General features: G+C 44.1%; 2 protein-coding genes and 1 pseudogene across 3 annotated transcripts; all 3 read left to right on the plus strand.

Moving 5' to 3' along the window:
* The first annotated feature begins 907 nt into the window (after positions 1-907).
* LOC112255403 lies at positions 908-10,407 on the plus strand (annotated as a pseudogene).
* An 84-nt stretch (positions 10,408-10,491) lies between these two features.
* On the plus strand, positions 10,492-12,279 carry LOC121846761 (anther-specific proline-rich protein APG-like). 2 transcript variants are annotated; one of them, XM_042323952.1, is made up of 2 exons: positions 10,492-10,887; positions 11,239-12,279. In XM_042323952.1, exon 2 carries the CDS (start codon positions 11,309-11,311, stop codon positions 12,131-12,133), a length of 825 nt encoding a protein of 274 aa, XP_042179886.1. In that variant the 5' UTR covers positions 10,492-10,887; positions 11,239-11,308; the 3' UTR covers positions 12,134-12,279. The 2 variants fall into 2 exon arrangements, with proteins under 2 accessions (XP_042179886.1, XP_042179887.1); XM_042323953.1 differs by having other exon boundaries at positions 10,503-10,580.
* LOC121846762 (complex I assembly factor TIMMDC1, mitochondrial-like) lies at positions 10,510-19,279 on the plus strand. The gene is made up of 3 exons (XM_042323954.1): positions 10,510-10,540; positions 18,571-18,774; positions 18,854-19,279. The coding sequence occupies exons 2-3, from the start codon at positions 18,599-18,601 to the stop codon at positions 18,990-18,992; spliced, it is 315 nt and encodes a 104-aa protein (XP_042179888.1). The 5' UTR covers positions 10,510-10,540; positions 18,571-18,598; the 3' UTR covers positions 18,993-19,279.
* The last annotated feature ends 229 nt before the right edge of the window (positions 19,280-19,508 follow it).

Raw genomic sequence — 19,508 nt, forward strand, 5'->3', positions numbered from 1 at the left:
TACTTCGTGTCATATGCCAAATGGCAAGGAGAGGAATGATATCTTAACAGACTGGTACCCAGACTAACAATGTGTTACCATGGTGCAGATGGGCGTACTGAATACAGATTTGTTCATTGTGTAATGTAGCTCCACGGCCGGGTAGAGAGGGCCAAAATAACACTTACAATGCCATCTAAGACATGAGAGAAAAGTTTACAAATGTAATATGTCTGTGTCCTATATTTGTCAGGGGGACTAACAGCATGGAACAAGGGTGTGTACATAACTGTGATTGAATGCGTTTTGTGTTTGATCAAATTCAAATCAAGTGAGCAGCAGATTGAGGCCTCTTTCCATTGAAACAAAAAGAAGCAATGTACAGAACCAACCTGGACTCAGAGCTACATGTAAACATAGTTAAAGGAAATCTGTCTCCCGCCATGTAGTACGATATGTTACGTTTCCTATGGTATGTATTCATTTGTGGATGTCCATCATCCATTTCGTATGATATGTTCCGAATTGCGATTCGTACAATATGTGACGAATCCCAATTTGTTGTGGCTAACATAAACTAGGTGGCTAGGAGTTAAGGTTAGGAGTTAAGGATAGGTTCAGGAGTTAGGTTAAATGGTTAAAGTTAGCTAACATGATAAGTAGTTGCAAAGTAGCTAAAAAAGTTGTAAGTATTTGCAAGGTGGCTAAAATCACCCCAAAAAATGACATTGTAGCTTTCAGTAACCTGTTTTATGTAACTATACCAAACATAATATATCATACTAATTTGGGTGTCTCGGATTTACGTTTTCTATGTTAAATCTAGTCTATGAGACCAGGGTGACAGAACACACACAAAATGGTCACAATATTACGGGGAGATACGTCAAAACCTGTAATTACGGTAAGTGTTTTCAGACCTAACTAGAGGCTGACCAAGCATCAGTCACTGCTAACTGTCTGAGCGAAGAAAATGAGGCTGCCGTGGCTCTTCATCCCTCTTCTAACTTTACAGTTTTGTGGAGTTGATTTCAGCGTGGCCGGGTTTAGGTAACAATAAAGATATGGAATATGTACATTTTTGTAGGGCTGTGCTGGACTGAAATTGCATGACCGAATTAATCTCAGGAGTTCCCATTCATCCTAGCTAGTTAGCCCAGTTAACGTTAGCTAACAAACTAAGTCAGCTAACGTAGCAAGTAGAAACAACTGGTTGCATGCGAAATAATATATATTTCTTCATTTTTAGCAGAAATCTTAATACAATATCGGATACAGAGTTTTCCCAAGGCACCCCTTTTTAAAGAATAGGAACTTGATTATCTGTGTGGCTCAAACTGTTACTTTAGCTGTTAGTTAATGTAATGCAACAGGTCTGTCACTTTTTCCCCCACCTTTATTTAACCAGGTAGGGTAGTTGAGAACAAGTTCTCATTTGCAACTGCGACCTGGCCAAGATAAAGCATAGCAGTTCGACACGTACATCACAGAGTTACACATGGAATAAACAAACATACAGTCAATAATACAGTAGAAAAAAGAAAACAAAAAGTCTATACAGTGAGTGCAAATGAGGTAAGATAAGGGAGTTAAGGCAATAAATAGGCCATGGTGGCGAAGTAATTACAATATAGCAATTAAACACTGGAATGGTAGATTTGCAGAAGATGAATGTGCAAGTACAGATACTGGGGTGCAAAGGAGCAAGATAAATAAATAAACAGTATGGGGATGAGGTAGTTGGATGGGCTGTTTACAGATTGGCTATGTGATAAAATAATTTAAATGTTGAAAGATAATGATGAAATAATTCACTCTGAAACCTTATAATTCTATGAAAATGATTAGAATCATAAAATTATAATCTGACGTGTGTAGTTTTAGTCAGTAAAATTATAATGATGTGTGTAGTTTTAGTCAGAATTAGGGTAAAATATATCTGTACAAAATATCTTTATAGTATCTTAAACACAGACTGTGAGCAAAATTCGGTGCCGACCTGGCTAGGCCTCTGAGAGATTTGTGAGGGGCGGGTAGTACTTCTCAGGGTATCCTTAATCTTGGGGGAGGACAGGGAGTACTTCTCACGGTCTCCCTAATCTTGGGGGAGGACAGGGAGTACTTCTCACCGTCTCCCTAATCTTTGTCGGCTGGGTAGTGATACAGTATGTGCATAGGATACCTGCTGTTTGTGTGTGAAGGTATGTGCATAAGGAGCCAGTATAAAATGGATGGTTTTGTACAACGGACTAGGACGTCCTCGTGAATAAACATTTGACTATTGTTGGCTGGGCCTCGGTCTGTTTTTATTTCAACCAGTATCTTATAAATTCTGGGTTTCAGACTGAGTAGTTTATTGAGGTTCAGTTTATGAACATTGAGAACATAATTCTCATAACACTATGTACAGGTGCAGTGATATGTGAGCTGCTCTGACAGCTGGTGCTTAAAGCTAGTGAGGGAGATATGAGTCTTCAGCTTCAGTGAATTTTGCAGTTTGTTCCAGTCATTGGCAGTAGAGAACTGGAAGGAAAGGTGGCCAAAGGATGAATTGGCTTTGGGGGTGACCAGTGAGATATACCTGCTGGAGCGCGTGCTACAAGTGGGTGCTGCTATGGTGACCAGTGAGCTGAGATAAGGCAAGGCTTTACCTAGCAGAGACTTATAGATGACCTGGAGCCAGTGGGTTTGGCGACGAGAGTGAAGCGAGGGCCAGCCAACGAGAGCGTACAGGTTGCATTGGTGGGTAGTATATGGGGTTTTGATGACAAAACGGATGGCACTGTGATAGACTGCATCAAATTTGTTGAGTAGAGTGTTGGAGGCTATTTTAAAAATGACATCGCCGAAGTCGAGGATCGGTAGGATGGTCAGTTTTACGAGGGTATGTTTGGCAGCATGACTGAAGGATGCTTTGTTGCGAAATAGTAAGCCGATTCTAGATTTAATTTTGGATTGGAGATGATTAATGTGAGTCATCAAGGAGAGTTTACAGTCTAACCAGACGCCTAGGTATTTGTAGTTATCCAAATATTCTAAGTCAGAGCCGTCCAGAGTAGTGGTGCTGGACGGGCGGGCAGTGATCGGTTGAAGAGCATGCATTTAGTTTTACTTGCGTTTAAGAGCAGTTGGAGGCCACGGAAGGAGAGTTGTATGGCATTGAAGCTCGTCTGGAGGTTAGTTAACACAGTGTCCAACGAAGGGCCAGAAGTTTACAGAATGGTGTCATCTGCGTGGAGATGGATCAGAGAATCACCAGCAGCAAGAGCGACATCATTGATGTATACAGAGAAGAGAGTTGGCCCGAGAATTGAACCCTGTGGTACCCTCATAGAGACTGCCTGAGGTCCGGACAACAGGCCCTCCGATTTGACACACTGAGCTCTATCAGAGAAGTAGTTAGTAAAACAGGCGAGGCAATCATTTGAGAAACCAAGGCTGTTGAGTCTGCCAATAAGAATGTGGTGATTGACAGAGTCGAAAGCCTTAGCCAGGTCGATGAATACGGCTGCACAGTAATGTCTCTTATCGATGGCAGTTATGATATCATTTAGGACCTGTCACTTGGCTGAGGTGCACCCATGACCAGCTCTGAAACCAGATTGCATAGCGGAGAAGGTACGGTGAGATTCGAAATGGTCGGTAATCTGTTTGTTAACTTGGCTTTCGAAGACCTTAGAAAGGCAGGGTAGGATAGATCTAGGTCTGTAGCAGTTTGGGTCTCGAGTGTCTTCCCCCTTTGAAGAGGGGGATGACCGCTGCAGCGTTCCAATCTTTGGGAATCTCAGACAATATGAGAGGTTGAACTGGCTAGTGATAGGTGTTGCAACAATTTTGGCAGATAATTTTAGAAAGAGGGTCCAGATTGTCTAGCCCAGCTGATTTGTAGGGGTCCAGATTTTGCAGCTCTTTCAGAACATCAGCTATCTGGATTTGGGTGAAGGAGAAATCGGGGAGGCAGCTGGGAGGAGGTGCTCTTATTCTCAATGGACTTTACAGTGTCCCAGAACTATTTTGAGTTTGTGCTACAGGATGCAAATGTCTGCTTGAAAAAGCTAGCCTTAGCTTTTCTAACTGCCTGTGTATATTGGTTCCTAATTTCCCTGAAAAGTTGCATATCATGGGGGCTATTCGATGCTAATGCAGAACGCCACAGGATGTTTTTGTGCTGGTCAAGGGCAGTCAGGTCTGGAGAGAACCAAGGGCTATATCTGTTCCTGGTTCGACATTTTTTGAAAGGGGCATGCTTATTTAAGATGGTGAGGAAGGCACTTTTAAAGAATGACCAGGCATCCTCAACTGACGGGATGAGGTCAATATCCTCCAGGATACACGGGCCAGGTTGATTAGAATGGCCTGCTTGCTGAAGTGTTTTAGGGAGCGTTTGACAGTGATGAGGGGAGGTCGTTTGACCGCGGACCCTGCATTACGGATGCAGGCAATGAGGCAGTGATCGCTGAGATCTTGTTTGAAAACAGCAGAGGTATATTTGGAGGGCAAGTTTGTTAGGATGATATCTATGAGGGTGCCCGTTTTTACAGATTTGGGGTTGTACCTGGTGGGTTCATCGATCATTTGTGTGAGATTGAGGGCATCCAACTTAGATTGTAGGATGGCCGGGATGTCAAGCATGTCCCAGTTTAGGTCACCTAGCAGCACGAGCTCTGAAGACAGATGGGGGGGCAATCAGTTCACATATGGTGTCCAGGGCACAGCTGGGGGCAGAGTGGCCTATAGCAAGCGGCAACAGTGAGACTTGTTTCTGGAAAGGTGGATTTTTAAAAGTAGAAGCTCAAATTGTTTGGGTACAGACCTGGATAGTAAGACAGAACTCTGCAGTAGATTGCAACTCCGCCCCCTTTGGCAGTTCTATCTTGTCGGAAAATGTTATTTTTAGGGATGGAATTTTCAGGGTTTTTGGTAGTCTTCCTGAGCCAGGATTCAGACATGGCTAGGACATCCGGTTTGGCAGAGTGTGCTAGGGCAGTGAATAAAACAAACTTAGGGAGGACGCTTCTAATGTTAACATGCATGAAACCAAGGCTTTTTACGGTTACAGAAGTCAACAAATGAGAGAGCCTGGGGAATAGAAGTGGAGCTAGGCACTGCAGGGCCTGGGTTAACCTCCACATCACCAGAGGAACAGAGGAGGAGTAGGATAAGGGTATGACTAAAGGAACTGGTCACCTAGTACGTTCAGACCAGAGAGTAAAAGCAACAGAATTCTAGGCGCGGTAGAATAGATTCAAGGCATAATGTACAGACAAAGGTATGGTAGGATGTGAATACAGTGGGGGTAATCCTGTGCATAGAGTGACAATGAAAACCAGGTGATGTCACTGAATGTGTTGGAGGTGGAATTAAAGTGTTCACTAAGGCGTATTGAGCAGGGCTAGAGGCTCTACAGCGAAATAAGGCAATAAATACTAACCAAAACAGCAATGGACAAGGCATATTGACGTTAGGGAGAGGCATGCGTAGCCGAGTAGTCATGGGAGTCCAGTGAGTGGCTTCAGGCAGCTAGAGGGCCGTGGCTAGCAGCTAGCAGAAGGCAACTTAGAAGGACGTTGCGACGGAAGAAAGTCTGTTGTGGCCCCCTCGTGCTGAATATGTCGGCAGACGGAGGTGCTCTAGACGGTGTGCTAGACGGTGTGCTCTAGACAGCTAACGTTAGCGGGCCATACCCTAACCTTTCCCAGCCTGGTCTCATAGACTAGATGTAACATAGTAAATGTAAATCATAACATAGTAAATTAGTAAAATTACAGTATTTTACGTTTAGTATGGTTACATAAGACAGAAGGTTACTCAAGGGAAAAAACAAAAGGAGGGTGGTTGGTCCGGTGGGCATATAACGCAAATGTCGAGGAACCCAAAGGTTGCGAGTTCGAATCCCATCATGGACAATTTTAGCTAACTAGCAACTTTGCAACTACTTTAAAAGGTTAGTAAACCTAAATCTTAACCTTAACCCAAACCGCTGGCTAAAGTTAACCACCTAGCTAATGTTAGCCACAACAAATTGGAATACGTAACATATCATATTAATTGCAATTTGTAACATACCATATGAAATGGAGTGTCTTAGATTTATGTACAGAATAATACGAAATGCTCTGAGACCAGGTTGCCTTTCCTGACCTCAGTCTCTTCTAAATACTAGTGTGCAGCTTATCCCATATTTATAACCCATGGCAGTGTAAGTAGCCTTTGCCACAGGCTTTCAGTGTGTAAATAATCATGCATACTGATCTGTATTTCAGTAGTCCAGGAAGTGCATGCTCTTTGCCTAACAAGCTCTGTTTTATTAGGTAATGGTGACAGGTGGCAGATATACCTTGAAAATATCACCAAAGCCACGCAACAATACAAGCCTTACAGCCCATACAACTGCAGTTAATGCATGCAGGAGAACAGATGTTGCTCCCCATAAAAACAATATTGCTATACAGAAAGGTTTCAGCTTTTTAACAAAAAGCCATTGGTTACCTTGTTAGAGCAGATCCTTCATTCTCTCTCCATTGTCCTCAATCCATCCAGTGTCTTGAATGATGACCTACGACCCTTCAGAGAGGGAGTGTCTGAGGAGCTCATGGCGGACACGCTTCGTCGTGGTGTGGGCACCCATTACCAAATCATTAATGGTAAACTGTATCGGGAACACAACTGTATGTTCCCAGCCAGGTGAGGAAACAAAACATTACAATTAGTCTGTGTACACATTTGAGTTTGTGTGTGCAAGTGTTTCTCATCAAGCTTAGAAGTCAGACCCTGGTTTTGTATGATAAATGTGGTCCATTAATTAGTGGTCGATCATTTAGTAACATTTATTATCTTTAGGCCAATATCAGTAGCGAGCGAGTTAATATGATACCGTCATCATGTCTCTCTGGTTGGTTTAGGTGTAGTGTCATGTCTCACCCGCCTCTCTCTGATTGGTTTAGGTGTAGTGGGGTGGAGCACTTCATCCTGCAGGTGATTGACAGACGTGACGTGGAGATGGTGGTGAACGTGTGGGACTACCCTCAGGTGCCAGGCTGGGTGCAGCTTATCCTGCCTGTCCTTTCTTTCAGTAAGGTCAGCTCTGCAACCGTGCATGTCCTCATCACACACACAACAGTGTTGCTTGTTTATGTTATTTCGAAATATGTTTTTACTTTTGTAAATTAGATATATTTGTTGGAAGTAGTAAAAGAGAGTTGTCCAATGTGATGGCATTTGTTAGTGTAAAATTAAAGTGTGTTGTGTGCATTTAGACTGCTAACTACCACGACATCATGTATCCTGCCTGGACGTTTTGGGAGGGGGGCCCGGCGGTATGGCCCATATATCCCAATGGACTAGGATGATGGGACCTCTTAAAAAGTAGGTTTGACCTACTTGTGGTACAAGGAAACATTTGTATTTATACTACCAGATCATTTTCTCTGTTATTCACAAACACTCTGTCTTAGATCGGCAGCACAGTGGCCCTGGAAGAGGAAGGAGTCCAAAGGATTCTTCAGAGGCTCCAGGACTAGTCCTAAGAGGGACCCCTGGTCCTTCTGTCCAGAGAGGCTCCGGGACTAGTCCTAAGAGGGACCCCTGGTCCTTCTGTCCAGAGAGGCTCCGGGACTAGTCCTGAGAGGGACTCCCTGGTCCTTCTGTCCAGAGAGGCTCCAGGACTAGTCCTGAGAGGAACCCACTGGTCCTTCTGTCCAGAAAGGGACTCCCTGGTCCTTCTGTCCAGAGAGGCTCCAGGACTAGTCCTGAGAGGCTCCAGACCTGGTGGATGCTGAGTACACCAAGAACCAGTCTTAGAAGTCTATCTGGAACTAGCAATGCAAATGTTTATTTAACAAGGCAAGTAAGTTAAGAACAAATTCTTATTTACAATGACGACCTAGGAACAGTGGGTTAACTGCCTTGTTCAGCTCGGGGATTCGATCTAGCAACCTTTCGGTTACTGGCCCAACACTCTAACCACTAGGCTACCTGCCGCTTGAATGCACTGAGAACAGTGCTATGTTTTTCAACCGCAATATCAACAACTGTTCAATATCTTCTTATTTTTTTTACAAAGGACACACTAGGTAGACCACCAGCTCAGGAGATTCCCCTGGTGGAGCACTGTCAATACAAGTAAGAACAAGATATTATGGTGGAAATGTATTGCGCTTGGTTTTGTGTTTACAATGTTTTACATCAAGTGCATAGATGTGGCTTCACTCTCTGACACTCACTGGCATTTTCCAGGAGCAGCCAGGATAACATTAGACTTGTTAAAAAAAAATGTTTTTAGCTGAGTAAACATGAGTAAACATGGCCCTGGTTTTCATGACTTGAGAGGGAAACTTTCGTTACTTGTTTCAAAGGTCAGTTAATTAACCCTGGTTATTTATCCTACACCTTCAGCTATGGTATGAAACACTACAGGTGTGCATTGTCAGCTTCAGTTACATTTGCACGTAAGGCCAGGGCTCCAAATCGTGGCCCCACCTGTTATAGACTACCAGTTACCAAGGACAGGGTTAACTTTTTCCTTACCCTGTACACATTGTGATTTCCACCACAATTCCTACCTCATCATCTGACCTCTAACCCCTCAGGTACCTGTTCAACTTCCGGGGCGTGGCGGCCAGCTTCCGCCTCAAGCACCTGTTCCTGTGTGGCTCTCTGGTCTTCCATGTAGGGAGGGAGTGGATGGAGTTCTTCTATCCCCAGCTGCTACCCTGGGTACACTACATCCCTGTCAAACAGGACCTCTCTGACCTCAGGTGACCCATCTGGCTTGGCTGTGTGTCATAACTGTATAGACTATATGGAGATCCAGTCAATAGATAGCTGCAGATTGATATTTGTTCACACTGCTTATTAATGTCCCTAATGCTGGTCTTAGAATGAAGAATTGCTGGTCTTCACATTTAGGCTGTGGTCTCCCCATAGATTCTCCATATGGTTAGATGTAATGGAGTACCTTTTTTAAAAGTATTGTGTTATAGAAGATTTAGGAGTTGAAAAAACGCTATAAGAAGAAAGTGGCTATTTGGGATTGAAATGACCATTGGGATTAGCACACAGAAAGAGTAGGATACTGTATATGTTGGTTCTATCACACGGTTTACCGTTTGTATTTAGCAGACCTGGGTTCAAATACTGTTTAGGGTATTATAATTACTTTCAAATATAGTAGTTGAATATTGGAGTGTATTTGGAAATACACTTGGAAAGTATTTGAAGATACTCAAATACACTCCCATGCATTTAGTCCAGGTATTATATTTTTGTTGTTGTTGAAATTAGTATTTGAAAGGGGGATACCTATTCAGTTGTACAACTGAAATGTGTCTTCTGCATTTAACCCAACCCCTCTGAAAATACAGTACTTTCAAATAGTAGGCTGTTTATAGGAAGTTATTTGAAAATACTTTCAAATAATTCCAATAGAAGTAGTTGATTCGGGCCACATTATTTGAAAATACTTATTTTCTCTGTATTTAAGTATTTAAATAACAAATGATCAAATACACATTTATTTTAACCCAGGTCTGGTATTTAGTCTTTCCATGCTCAAAATATCAGTGACTTTATGCCTTGAAAGGAACATAGAGTAGAGGATTTAGGAAGAGCTTGATAGCGTTTGCCATCAACTGATTTCTGCTATCTCACCCCACACTGAAATTGTGTGAAAAATCAATGAAATGTGTTGTTTCTGGGAAATGACACCTAAAAGGCTATTTTCCATCAGCTTTCCCTTACTGCCCTCTAGTGTGTGACCGAAGCCCTGTATGCTGCTCAGGAGTTGATACTTACACCTTCCATTTGATTTCCAGTGGTCCATTCAACTACAAACACAACCAAAACACTCCTCACCTCAAGAGTGTTGCCTCTGTTTAAGAAGAACAATGCACAACCATTGCTATATACCGTAGAGATACGATGAAGCTTGAAACACTACATATTAAGCAGTAAATAACTACACTCAACACCAAGTGCCAATAGAATGTGACTCATTAATGTAGAATGACATGTCAAACCCACTGCCGCTACACTACTTTACTTGGACCTGCCTTGGAAAAGATGAGTATAAGCCACAATGGTCCCGAAATGTTGAATATGTTCTAGTATTCCCATTGTAGAATGTATGCGTTATAGTTCTCTGATTCTACAGCTGTGGCATACATGTATGTAAGGTCCTTTGTGCTGTGTATTGTCTTGACCAAAGAGTAAGAGGTACAATGGCAAAAAACTATGTTCAGCTTGTGGTCAAAACATATGACGTGATCTTCACCTGCAAAATCAGTGGAATGGTTTTGGTTTGTCTGTTGGCCTTTAATTAACAGTAATTGATGCTATTTTTGGCATGAAACACAATGACAATGTTGTGATATGATGCAATATTATTTTATATCGAATGTATCATTTTTACCTCTAATAAACCATTCGAATCTCAAGTAAATTCAGAATGGTCTCCCTATAATGTGTATGTTTGGTCCTCCACCTGAAGGGGGTGCTCTCCAACTAGATATCTTCAATTTACCAGCTAGCAGTTCAGCGGTGTGCGGGTGGAAAGCAGAAGCAGGTAGGAAAAACAAAATACAAGGACATTTCAGATGAAATAGGTAAATACTCGGTAAACAATTTAACCGTTCAAACGTAGTCTGTGATATAACAATGATTAACTACGTTAGACAAATAATAGACTGCTTCATAAAGCACGGAACTGCTGAACAGCTTACACAGTTAGCATGATGAAGTCCCCTTATCGCGCTGCTTCTTCGCATGGAACAATATGCTTTGAGAACGTGAAGTTATGGTAAAGACATGTACCGTCTTTGGTAACCGTGTCACCTCACCTGCTCCACTTGAACGCAAACGTAACATTGTATCGAGTATCGTTCAGTCTGCTTCATACGATAGCTACATAACGTAAGTGATCACCTTTACTTTGGCTTGGGTGTTGTTGACCCATATGTCACTTCCAACCAGTGTAGACATTATTTGTCAATGTTCCAGCAAGTGTTAAAGTTACATAACAATAAATACCAACCCTGAAAATGTACAGTAGGTATTCTATTTTAGAATATTGCACACTCTACTTCATACAGTACATAATATGCATATATCAACAATGACTATGCAATGTCAGATGCGGTATTAAAACAGCTGTTGCACTGTGTATGTATTTTGTACATTTGCTCTCTCTTCATCTGCCCAAAAGGCATTGATTTAGCAGAAGGATTAGCTGTAACATCCTAGCTCCTGGCCATGTGTTCTCAGATCCAGCTCCCATTGCTGGTGAAGCGTTCATGATGCATCCTCCTGAACAGCCCTGGGTGTCCCCAGCCCCATGTCAGCAGGCAGCCTCTGCACCCCAGGGCACCCTCTGCACCGGACCACTGGGTGTCCCCAGCCCCATGTCAGCAGGCAGCCTCTGCCCCCCAGGGCACCCTCTGCACCGGACCACTGGGTGTCCCCAGCCCCATGTCAGCAGGCAGCCTCTGCCCCCCAGGGCACCCTCTGCACCGGACCACTGGTTGTCCCCAGCCCCATGTCAGCAGGCTGCCTCGGCCCCCAGGGCACCCTCTGCACCGGACCACTGGGTGACCCCAGCCCCATGGCAGCCTCGGCCCCCCAGGGCACCCTCTGCACCGGACCACTGGGTGTCCCCAGCCCCATGTCAGCAGGCAGCCTCTGCCCCCCAGGGCACCCTCTGCACCGGACCACTGGGTGTCCCCAGCCCCATGTCAGCAGGCAGCCTCTGCCCCCCAGGGCACCCTCTGCACCGGACCACTGGGTGTCCCCAGCCCCATGTCAGCAGGCAGCCTCGGCCCCCCAGGGCACCCTCTGCACCGGACCACTGGGTGTCCCCAGCCCCACGTCAGCAGGCTGCCTCGACCCCCCCAGGGCACCCTCTGCACCGGACCACTGGGTGTCCCCAGCCCCATGTCAGCAGGCTGCCTCGGCCCCCCAGGGCACCCTCTGCACCGGACCACTGCAGGGTCTCCAGCTAGCCATGCCCTCTCTGGGCCGCCTCCTCCCCAGGGTCCATGCAGCTGACAGTGTGACGCCTGCCCCGGTACAGATCCCCTCCCCTCTGCCCAGCCTCGTGGGCCAGCCAGAGTTCCCGGACACTGGATGGGACTGCATCAAGGATCTCTTCGGCAGGGAGTAATTTATGACCGTGACGCCTCTCTCCTATTGTTTGTGTCTCCCCCAGCGTTCTGCCCATAACGCAGCCATCCGGGGCTTTGTGCGGTACGGCTGGAGGTGGAGCTGGAGAGTAGCAGCCTTCATCACATTATTCACGTAAACAATGACTACATGGCTATGGGACTCTTTCCTATGTGGCCACTATATTAGTTTGTTCTCCTGTGCTGATTGACATTGGTTGATTCTCTCGGTGTGTGTGTTCTGCCAGCACTGTGTGCAGAGACAAGTATACCCTCAGCCACTACGCAGGAGGTGAGTTACTTCAAATGGAGAGGATGCCTCAATGTATTATACACACCCACACTTATTCAATTACTTTACAGTAATAATTCATAAGACATAGAGTACCAGTCAAAAGTTTGGACACACCTACTCATTCAAGGGTTTTTCTTTATTTTTACTATTTTCTACATTGTAGAATAATAGTGAAGACAGCAAAACTATTAAATAACACATATGGAATCATATAGTAACCAAAAAAGTGTTCAAAGTAGCCACCCTTTGCCTTGATGAATGCTTTGCACACACAACCAGCTTCACGAGGAATGCTTTTCCAACAGTCTTGAAGGAGTTCCCACATATGCCGAGCACTTGTTGGCTGCTTTTCCTTCACTCTGTGGTCCAACTCATCCCAAACCATCTCAATTGGGTTGAGGTCAGGTGATTGTGGAGGCCAGGTCATCTGATGCAGCACTCCATCACTCTCCTTCTTGGTCAAATAGCCCTTACACAGCCTGGAGATGTGTTTTGGGTCATTGTCCTGTTGAAAAACAAATGATAGCCCCACTAAGCGCAAACCAGATGGGATAGTGTATCGCTACAGAATGCTGTGGTAGCCATGCTGGTTACGTGTGCCTTGAATTCTAAATAAATCACCCGACAGTGTCACCAGCAAAGCACACCATCACACCTCCTCCATGCTTCATGGTGGGAACTACAAATGCGGCAATCATTTGTTCACCTACTCTGCTTCTCACAAAGACACGGCAGTTGGAACCAAAAATCTCACATTTTCCACCGGTCTAATGTCCATTGCTCATGTTTCTTGGCCCAAGCAAGTCTCTTCTTATTATTGGTGTCCTTTAGTAGTGGTTTCTTTGCAGAAATTTGACAATGAAGGCCTGATTCACGCAGTCTCTTCTGAACAGTTGGTGTTGAGATGTATCTGTTACTTGAACTCAGTGAAGAATTTATTTGGGCTGCGATTTCTGAGGCTGGTAACTCTAATGAACGTATCCTCTGCAGCAGAGGTAACTCTGGGTCTTCCTTTCCTGTGGCGGGTCTTCCTTTCCTGAGAGCCAGTTTCATCATAGCGCTTGATGTTTTTTGCGACTGCACTTGAAGAAACTTTAAAAGTTCTTGAAATGTTCCACATTGACTGACTTTCATGTCTTAAAGTAATGATGGACTGTCGTTTCTCTTTGCTTATTTGAGCTGTACTTGACATAATATAGACTTGGTCTTTTACCAAATAGGGCTATCTTCTGTATACCACCCCTACCTTGTCACAACACAACTGATTGGCTCAAACGCACTAAGAAGGAAAGAAATTCCTCAAATTAACTTAACAAGGCACAACTGTTAATTGAAATGCATTTCAAGTGACTACCTCATGAAGCAGGTTGAGAGAATGCCAACAGTGTACAAAGCTGTCATCAAGGCAAAGGGTGGCTATATTTTTATCAAAATATATTTTGATTGGGTTAACACTTTTTTTGGTTACTACATGATTCCATATGTGTTATTTCATAGTTTCGATGTCTTCACTATTATTCTACAATGTAAAAATAAAGAAAAACCCTTGAATGAGTAGGTGTCAACTTTTGACTGGTACTGTATACATTGCCTTCGGAAAGTATTCAGACCCCTTCGCTTTTTACACATTTTGTTAGGTTACAGCCTTATTCTAAAATTGATTAAATAGTTTTTTCCCTCACCAATCTATACACAATAACCCATAGTGACAAAGCAAAACCAGAAATATCACATTTACATTCGTATTTAGACCCTTTACTGAGAACTTTGTTGAAGCAATTACAGCCTTGAGTCTTCTTGGGTATGATGCTACAAGCTTGGCACACCTGTATTTGGGGAGTTCTGTCAGGTTGGATGGGGAACATTGCTTCACAGCTATTTTCAGGTCTCTCCAGAGATGTATGATCGATCGGGTTCAAGTCCGGGCTCTAAGCCACTCCTGCGTTGTCTTCAAATCAAATTTTATTTGTCACATGCGCCGAATACAACCTTACAGTGAAATGCTTACTTACGAGCACCTAACCAACAATGCAGTTTAAAAAAAATATATATGGTTAAGAATAAGAAATAAAAGTAACAAATAATTAAAGAGCAGCAGTAAAATAACAATAGCGAGACATTGACTCTGTACCGGGTACCGGTAATATGTACATGTAGGTAGAGTTTTTAAAGTGACTATGCATAGATGATAACAACAGAGAGTAGCAGTGGTGTAAAAGGGGGGCAGTGCAAATAGTCTGGGCATTTGATTAGATGTTCAGGAGTCTTATGGCTTGGGGGTAGAAGCTGCTTAGAAACCTCTTGGACCTAGACTTGGCGTGCCGGTAACGTTTACCGCCCGGTTGGGCCTTCCTCTGACACTGCCTGGTATAGAGGTCCTGGATGGCAGGAAGCTTGGCCCCAGTGATGTACGGGGCCGTTCGCACTACCCTCTGTCTTCCCTTGAGGTTGGAGGCCGAGCAGTTGCCATACCAGGCAGTGCTGTTGGAAGGTGAAACTTTGCCCCAGTCTACTGAGCGCTCTGGAGCAGGTTTTCATCAATGTACTGTACTTTGTACTGTACTTTGCTCCATTCATCTTTCCCTCAATCCACCATGCTTCCAGGGTGCCAGGTTTCCTCCAGACATGACGCTTGGCATTCAGGCATTCAGACCAGAGAATCTTGTTTTTTTTTGCCTTTAGGTGCCTTTTGGCAAACTCCAAGGGGGCTGTCATGTGCCTTTTACTGAGGAGTGAGTCTGTCCTTCTGAGGCTGTCCTTCTGAAAGGTTATCCCATCTCCACAGAGGAACTGTAGCGCTCTGTCAGAGTGACCTTCCCGTGATCATTCCCTGACTAAGGCCCTTCTCCTCAGGAAGAGTCTTGGTGGTTCTAAACTTCTTCCATTTAAGAATGATGGGAGGCCACTGTGTTCTTGGGGACCTTCAATGCTGCAGAAATGTTTTGGTACCCTTCCCCAGATCTGTGCCTCGACACATTCTTGTCTCGGAGCTCTCCGGACAATTCCTTCGACCTCACGGCTTGGTCTTTGCTCCGACATGCACTGTCAACTGTGGGACATTATATAGACTGGTGTGTGCCTTTCCAAATCATGTCCAATCAATTTAATTAACTGCCTTGTTCAGGGGCAGAACAACGATTTTTATCTTGTCAGCTCGGGGATTTGATCTTGCAACCTTTCGGTTACTAGTCCAATGCTCTAACCACCAGGCTACTTGCTGCCGCCCCAAGTCCAATCAAGTTGTAGAAACATCTCAAGGATGATCAATGGAAACAGGATGCACCTGAGCTTTGAACCTGAGCTTTGAAGTTTTGATTCTCATAGCAAAGGGTCTGAATACTTATGTAAATAAGGTATTTCTTTTTTATTTTTAATAAATTTGCAAAACTATTTTTGCTTCGTCATTATGGGTATTGTGTGTAGATTGCTGAAGATTTGTATATATTTAATCCACTTTAGGACAAGGGTGTAATGTAACAAAATGTGGAAAAAGTCCAGGGGTCTGAAGGCACTGTATATGAGTCTTGTGATTTATGAAAATGTCATTAAGATGGTGTTTTAGTATAAATGGGTCCTAGTGAAATAATTGTTGATATATACTGTTAATTATGATATAATTTATTAGATAAGAAAACGCTGATAATGAATACTTTTCCTACAGTGTCTTCAGAAAGTATTCATACCCCTTGAATTATTCTACATTTTGTTGTGTTACAACCTGAATTCAAAATGGATTAAATATTTGTCACCCATCTACACACAATACCCCATAATGGAAAAAGTGAATACATGTTAAGATATTTCAGCAAATTTGTTGAAAATGAAAAACATATCTAATTTACATAAGTATTCAAGCCCATTTGCTATGACACTCCAAATTGAGCTCAGGTGCATACAATTTCCTTTGATCATCCTTGAGATGTCGCTACAACTTGATTGGAGTCCACCTGTGGCCAACTAAATTATTTGGACATGATTTAGAAAGAAACACACTTGTCTATATAAAGTCCCACAGTTGACAGTGCATAACAGTAAATATTCGAGAGAGAATTGTGAGGGAAGAATATATCTGGGGAAGGGTATAAAAACAATTACTAGTGTTGAAATTTTCCAAGATCACAGTGGTCTCCATCATTGGGAAATCCGGGCTTTATGGGAGAGTGGCCTGACGGAAGCCACTCCTGAGAAAAATGCACATGACAGCACCATGACAGCACGCCTGGAGTTTGCAAAAATGCACGTGAAAGACTCAAAAGATTCTGTAGTCTGATGATTTGGCCTGAATGGAAAGCGCTATGTCTGGAGAAAACCAGGCACAGCTCATCACCCATCTAACACCATCACTACCGTAAAGCATGGGAGTGGCAGCATCATGCTATGGGGAGGGTTTTCAGTGGCATGGACTGGGAGACTGGTAAGGACAGAGGGAACAATTAATGGAGACAAATACAGGCAAATCATTAATGACAACCTGCTTCATTGCAAACAACCTTAGACTGGGGCAAAGATTTCTGTTCCAACAGGACAATGACCCCAAGCATACAGCCAAAGCAATGCTGGAATGGCTTCAGAACAAGACTGTGAAAGTCCTTGAGTGGCCCAGACTTGAATCCCATTGAAAATCTGTGGAAATTCACCACCGCTCCCCTTCTCACTTAACAGGTTGAAATAATCCCCAAATCCAGATGTGCAAAGCTGATACAGACATACCCAAGATGACTCACAGCTGTATCCCCACCAAAGGTGCTTCTACAAAGTATTAACTCGTGTGAATACTTATGTAAATGAGGCATTTCTGTATTTCATTTTCAATACATTTGCTAATTTCTAAAAACATGTTTTCACTTTAGATGGGTGAGCATTTTTTCTTTTGAATTCAGGCTGTAACACAATGTAGAATAAGTCAAGGGTATGAATACTTTCTGAAGGCACTTGGTAAGTGTGATTTTGTAAATGTGTGAGTATGACATTCCTGCCTGTGTGGGTTTGAGCAGCTGTGACAGGAGGCCTATTCAGGCTGAACCTGGGTGACTGGTGGCAGGCACGGCCATAGGAGCAACCATGGGGTGGGATATGATATAAGGGTTTTCAGTGGCAAAATAACGGGCTGGTTTTGAACAAAGTGGTTACCTGGACTAATAGTGTTTACAGTGAAGAGGTTTGAGGAGCAATTTGAGGGAGCCAGATACTGCAGGGCAAGCCCGGACTATGGTAAAATATGAACTATGAAGCCTGAAGAATGTGAGAAGCAAGTCTCTGGCTGCCAGCTGCGCCCCCTCCCTGCAACCCCTCTGCTACCCAGCTGCCCCCCTCCCTCCCCCTTACCATGCGCTGGGTGCCAGAGGGACTCATGTGCGTTGCAGAGGGTTGTGTTTTGGGCAGAAGAGCAAGGAGGGAGGCCAAGGCAGCAGCTGCCCCTCTATTTTTATCACCCCATTGTTACGCCAGCGTTTCATCTCCATCCAGCTCCCTCTATCTCTGCTGCACTAGTCCCTTCTGTCCTCTCCTCTTCACCTGTCTTCTCCCTCTTTTTCCTCTCCTGCCTCTCTTCCCCTTTTGATTTGTATGTATATCTAATGTGTCAGTGAAGGTTTTTAGAGTAGTAATGGACTGGGTGTATGTGATCCAACATCCATGTTGCTGTGTCTCCAGAGCGAAGCAGAGCGCTGTTCGTGTCTGCCTCAGTGCCCAGCCACCTGGACTGTGTGTTTGATGTGTGCAAACAGTCCCGGGAGCACCCACAGCCTCAGCCAGGTGCAACGTGGGGGGATGAAAGCAGGCAGCTAATCAGATAACACATCACGCTCCAAATGTCTGCCCCTACCTCCCTCATAGTCCTGACACGTGGATGAGGTGATAGGGGCGTGGCGGGTTACTAAGTGAGTGACAGCCACCACAGCTCTTCATGCTAAACTGAGTTTAGGGGGGTTGGAATGAGAACTGTAGTTGATATCGGGTGAAATGCTCAGAGAGGTAGCAACATGGCGTCCATCTCTAAAGTTGGCCAAATTCTCTATATTGTATAACAGTCTGAGGGTTACTGAGAGTAAGTGACAGCCACAGTGACATAATTTAATGTGACGCAGAACATTGACATGTTGGAATGAAGGTGATGTCAGCTCGGCTCATGTCATCTCTTGTCAGGGTGCCGGCAGGAGCTCTGATCATCGCCATGCAGGGATTGGCTAGAGCTCTGATCATCGCCATGCAGGGATTGGCTGGAGCTCTGATCATCGCCATGCAGGGATTGGCTGGAGCTCTGATCAGCACCATGCAGGGATTGGCAGGAGAAACAGTCCGGGTGAGGAGGGAGCGCAGAGAGCTGTATGAACTAAAACTGGCAGAATGGTACATGCCATGGGCATCAAAACACACACACACACTTTTTTACTCCTAGTATTCACTCACTTTTTCCTACGCCCTCAAGGAGTGCCCGTTTGCAGTTGACGGATGACCTGATTGGTGATTTGAGCAGCAGTGGGCGGATCCAGGATGTAGACAAGGACATACAGAAGATCCAGGAGCTGCTCAGTTTACCATGGAACGAGTCCGTGGCCCAAGACTGACAGCCAATGACAGCAGCTGAAATACTCAGATACCAATCATAGCCATCCTCACAGACAGACAATGGTGGGTGGGACTTTCCTCACCCCTGAGGACATACTGTTTTTTTTAAATGTTGACTACTCTGTTCTGTTTACTCCTGTTGAATGGAAAATGGGACCTACTTATTCGCTCAACAAAATATGTACTGATCCTGTATTATGATTTATACTGTAAATGTAATCGCTTTGTCTGGAACTTTTAAATGATTTCCAACATATTTAATATAAATGCCAATAATGACACAGTATCTTCAGGTCTGAAATTCACTGCCTTAGTCATGACATTGTGTGCAAAGTACATGAGGCTGAGAGCCAGTGGGTCTGAAGTTGTGGTCCCATTATTCAGAAGAACTTTGAGGAAAAGCACTACATTTTAGTCATTTAGCCAGATGCCCTTATCCAGAGCAACTTAGGATTGTGTCTTGCTCAAGCACACATCAACAGATTTTTCACTTAGTCGGCTCGGGATTCAAACCA

The sequence above is a fragment of the Oncorhynchus tshawytscha genome, linkage group LG07 (genome assembly GCF_018296145.1).
Source record: "Oncorhynchus tshawytscha isolate Ot180627B linkage group LG07, Otsh_v2.0, whole genome shotgun sequence".
In the NCBI taxonomy this organism is placed as follows: domain Eukaryota; kingdom Metazoa; phylum Chordata; class Actinopteri; order Salmoniformes; family Salmonidae; genus Oncorhynchus; species Oncorhynchus tshawytscha.

What these genes read in the sequence shown, in the direction of transcription:
- LOC121846761 (XM_042323952.1), top strand. Translation starts at nt 11,309, where the DNA reads ATGTCAGCAGGCAGCCTCTGCACCCCAGGGCACCCTCTGCACCGGACC.
- LOC121846762 (XM_042323954.1), top strand. Translation starts at nt 18,599, where the DNA reads ATGCAGGGATTGGCTAGAGCTCTGATCATCGCCATGCAGGGATTGGCT. An exon ending in GAACTAAAACTGGCAGAATG is followed by an intron (nt 18,775 to 18,853) that starts GTACATGCCATG and finishes TACGCCCTCAAG; the next exon opens with GAGTGCCCGTTTGCAGTTGA.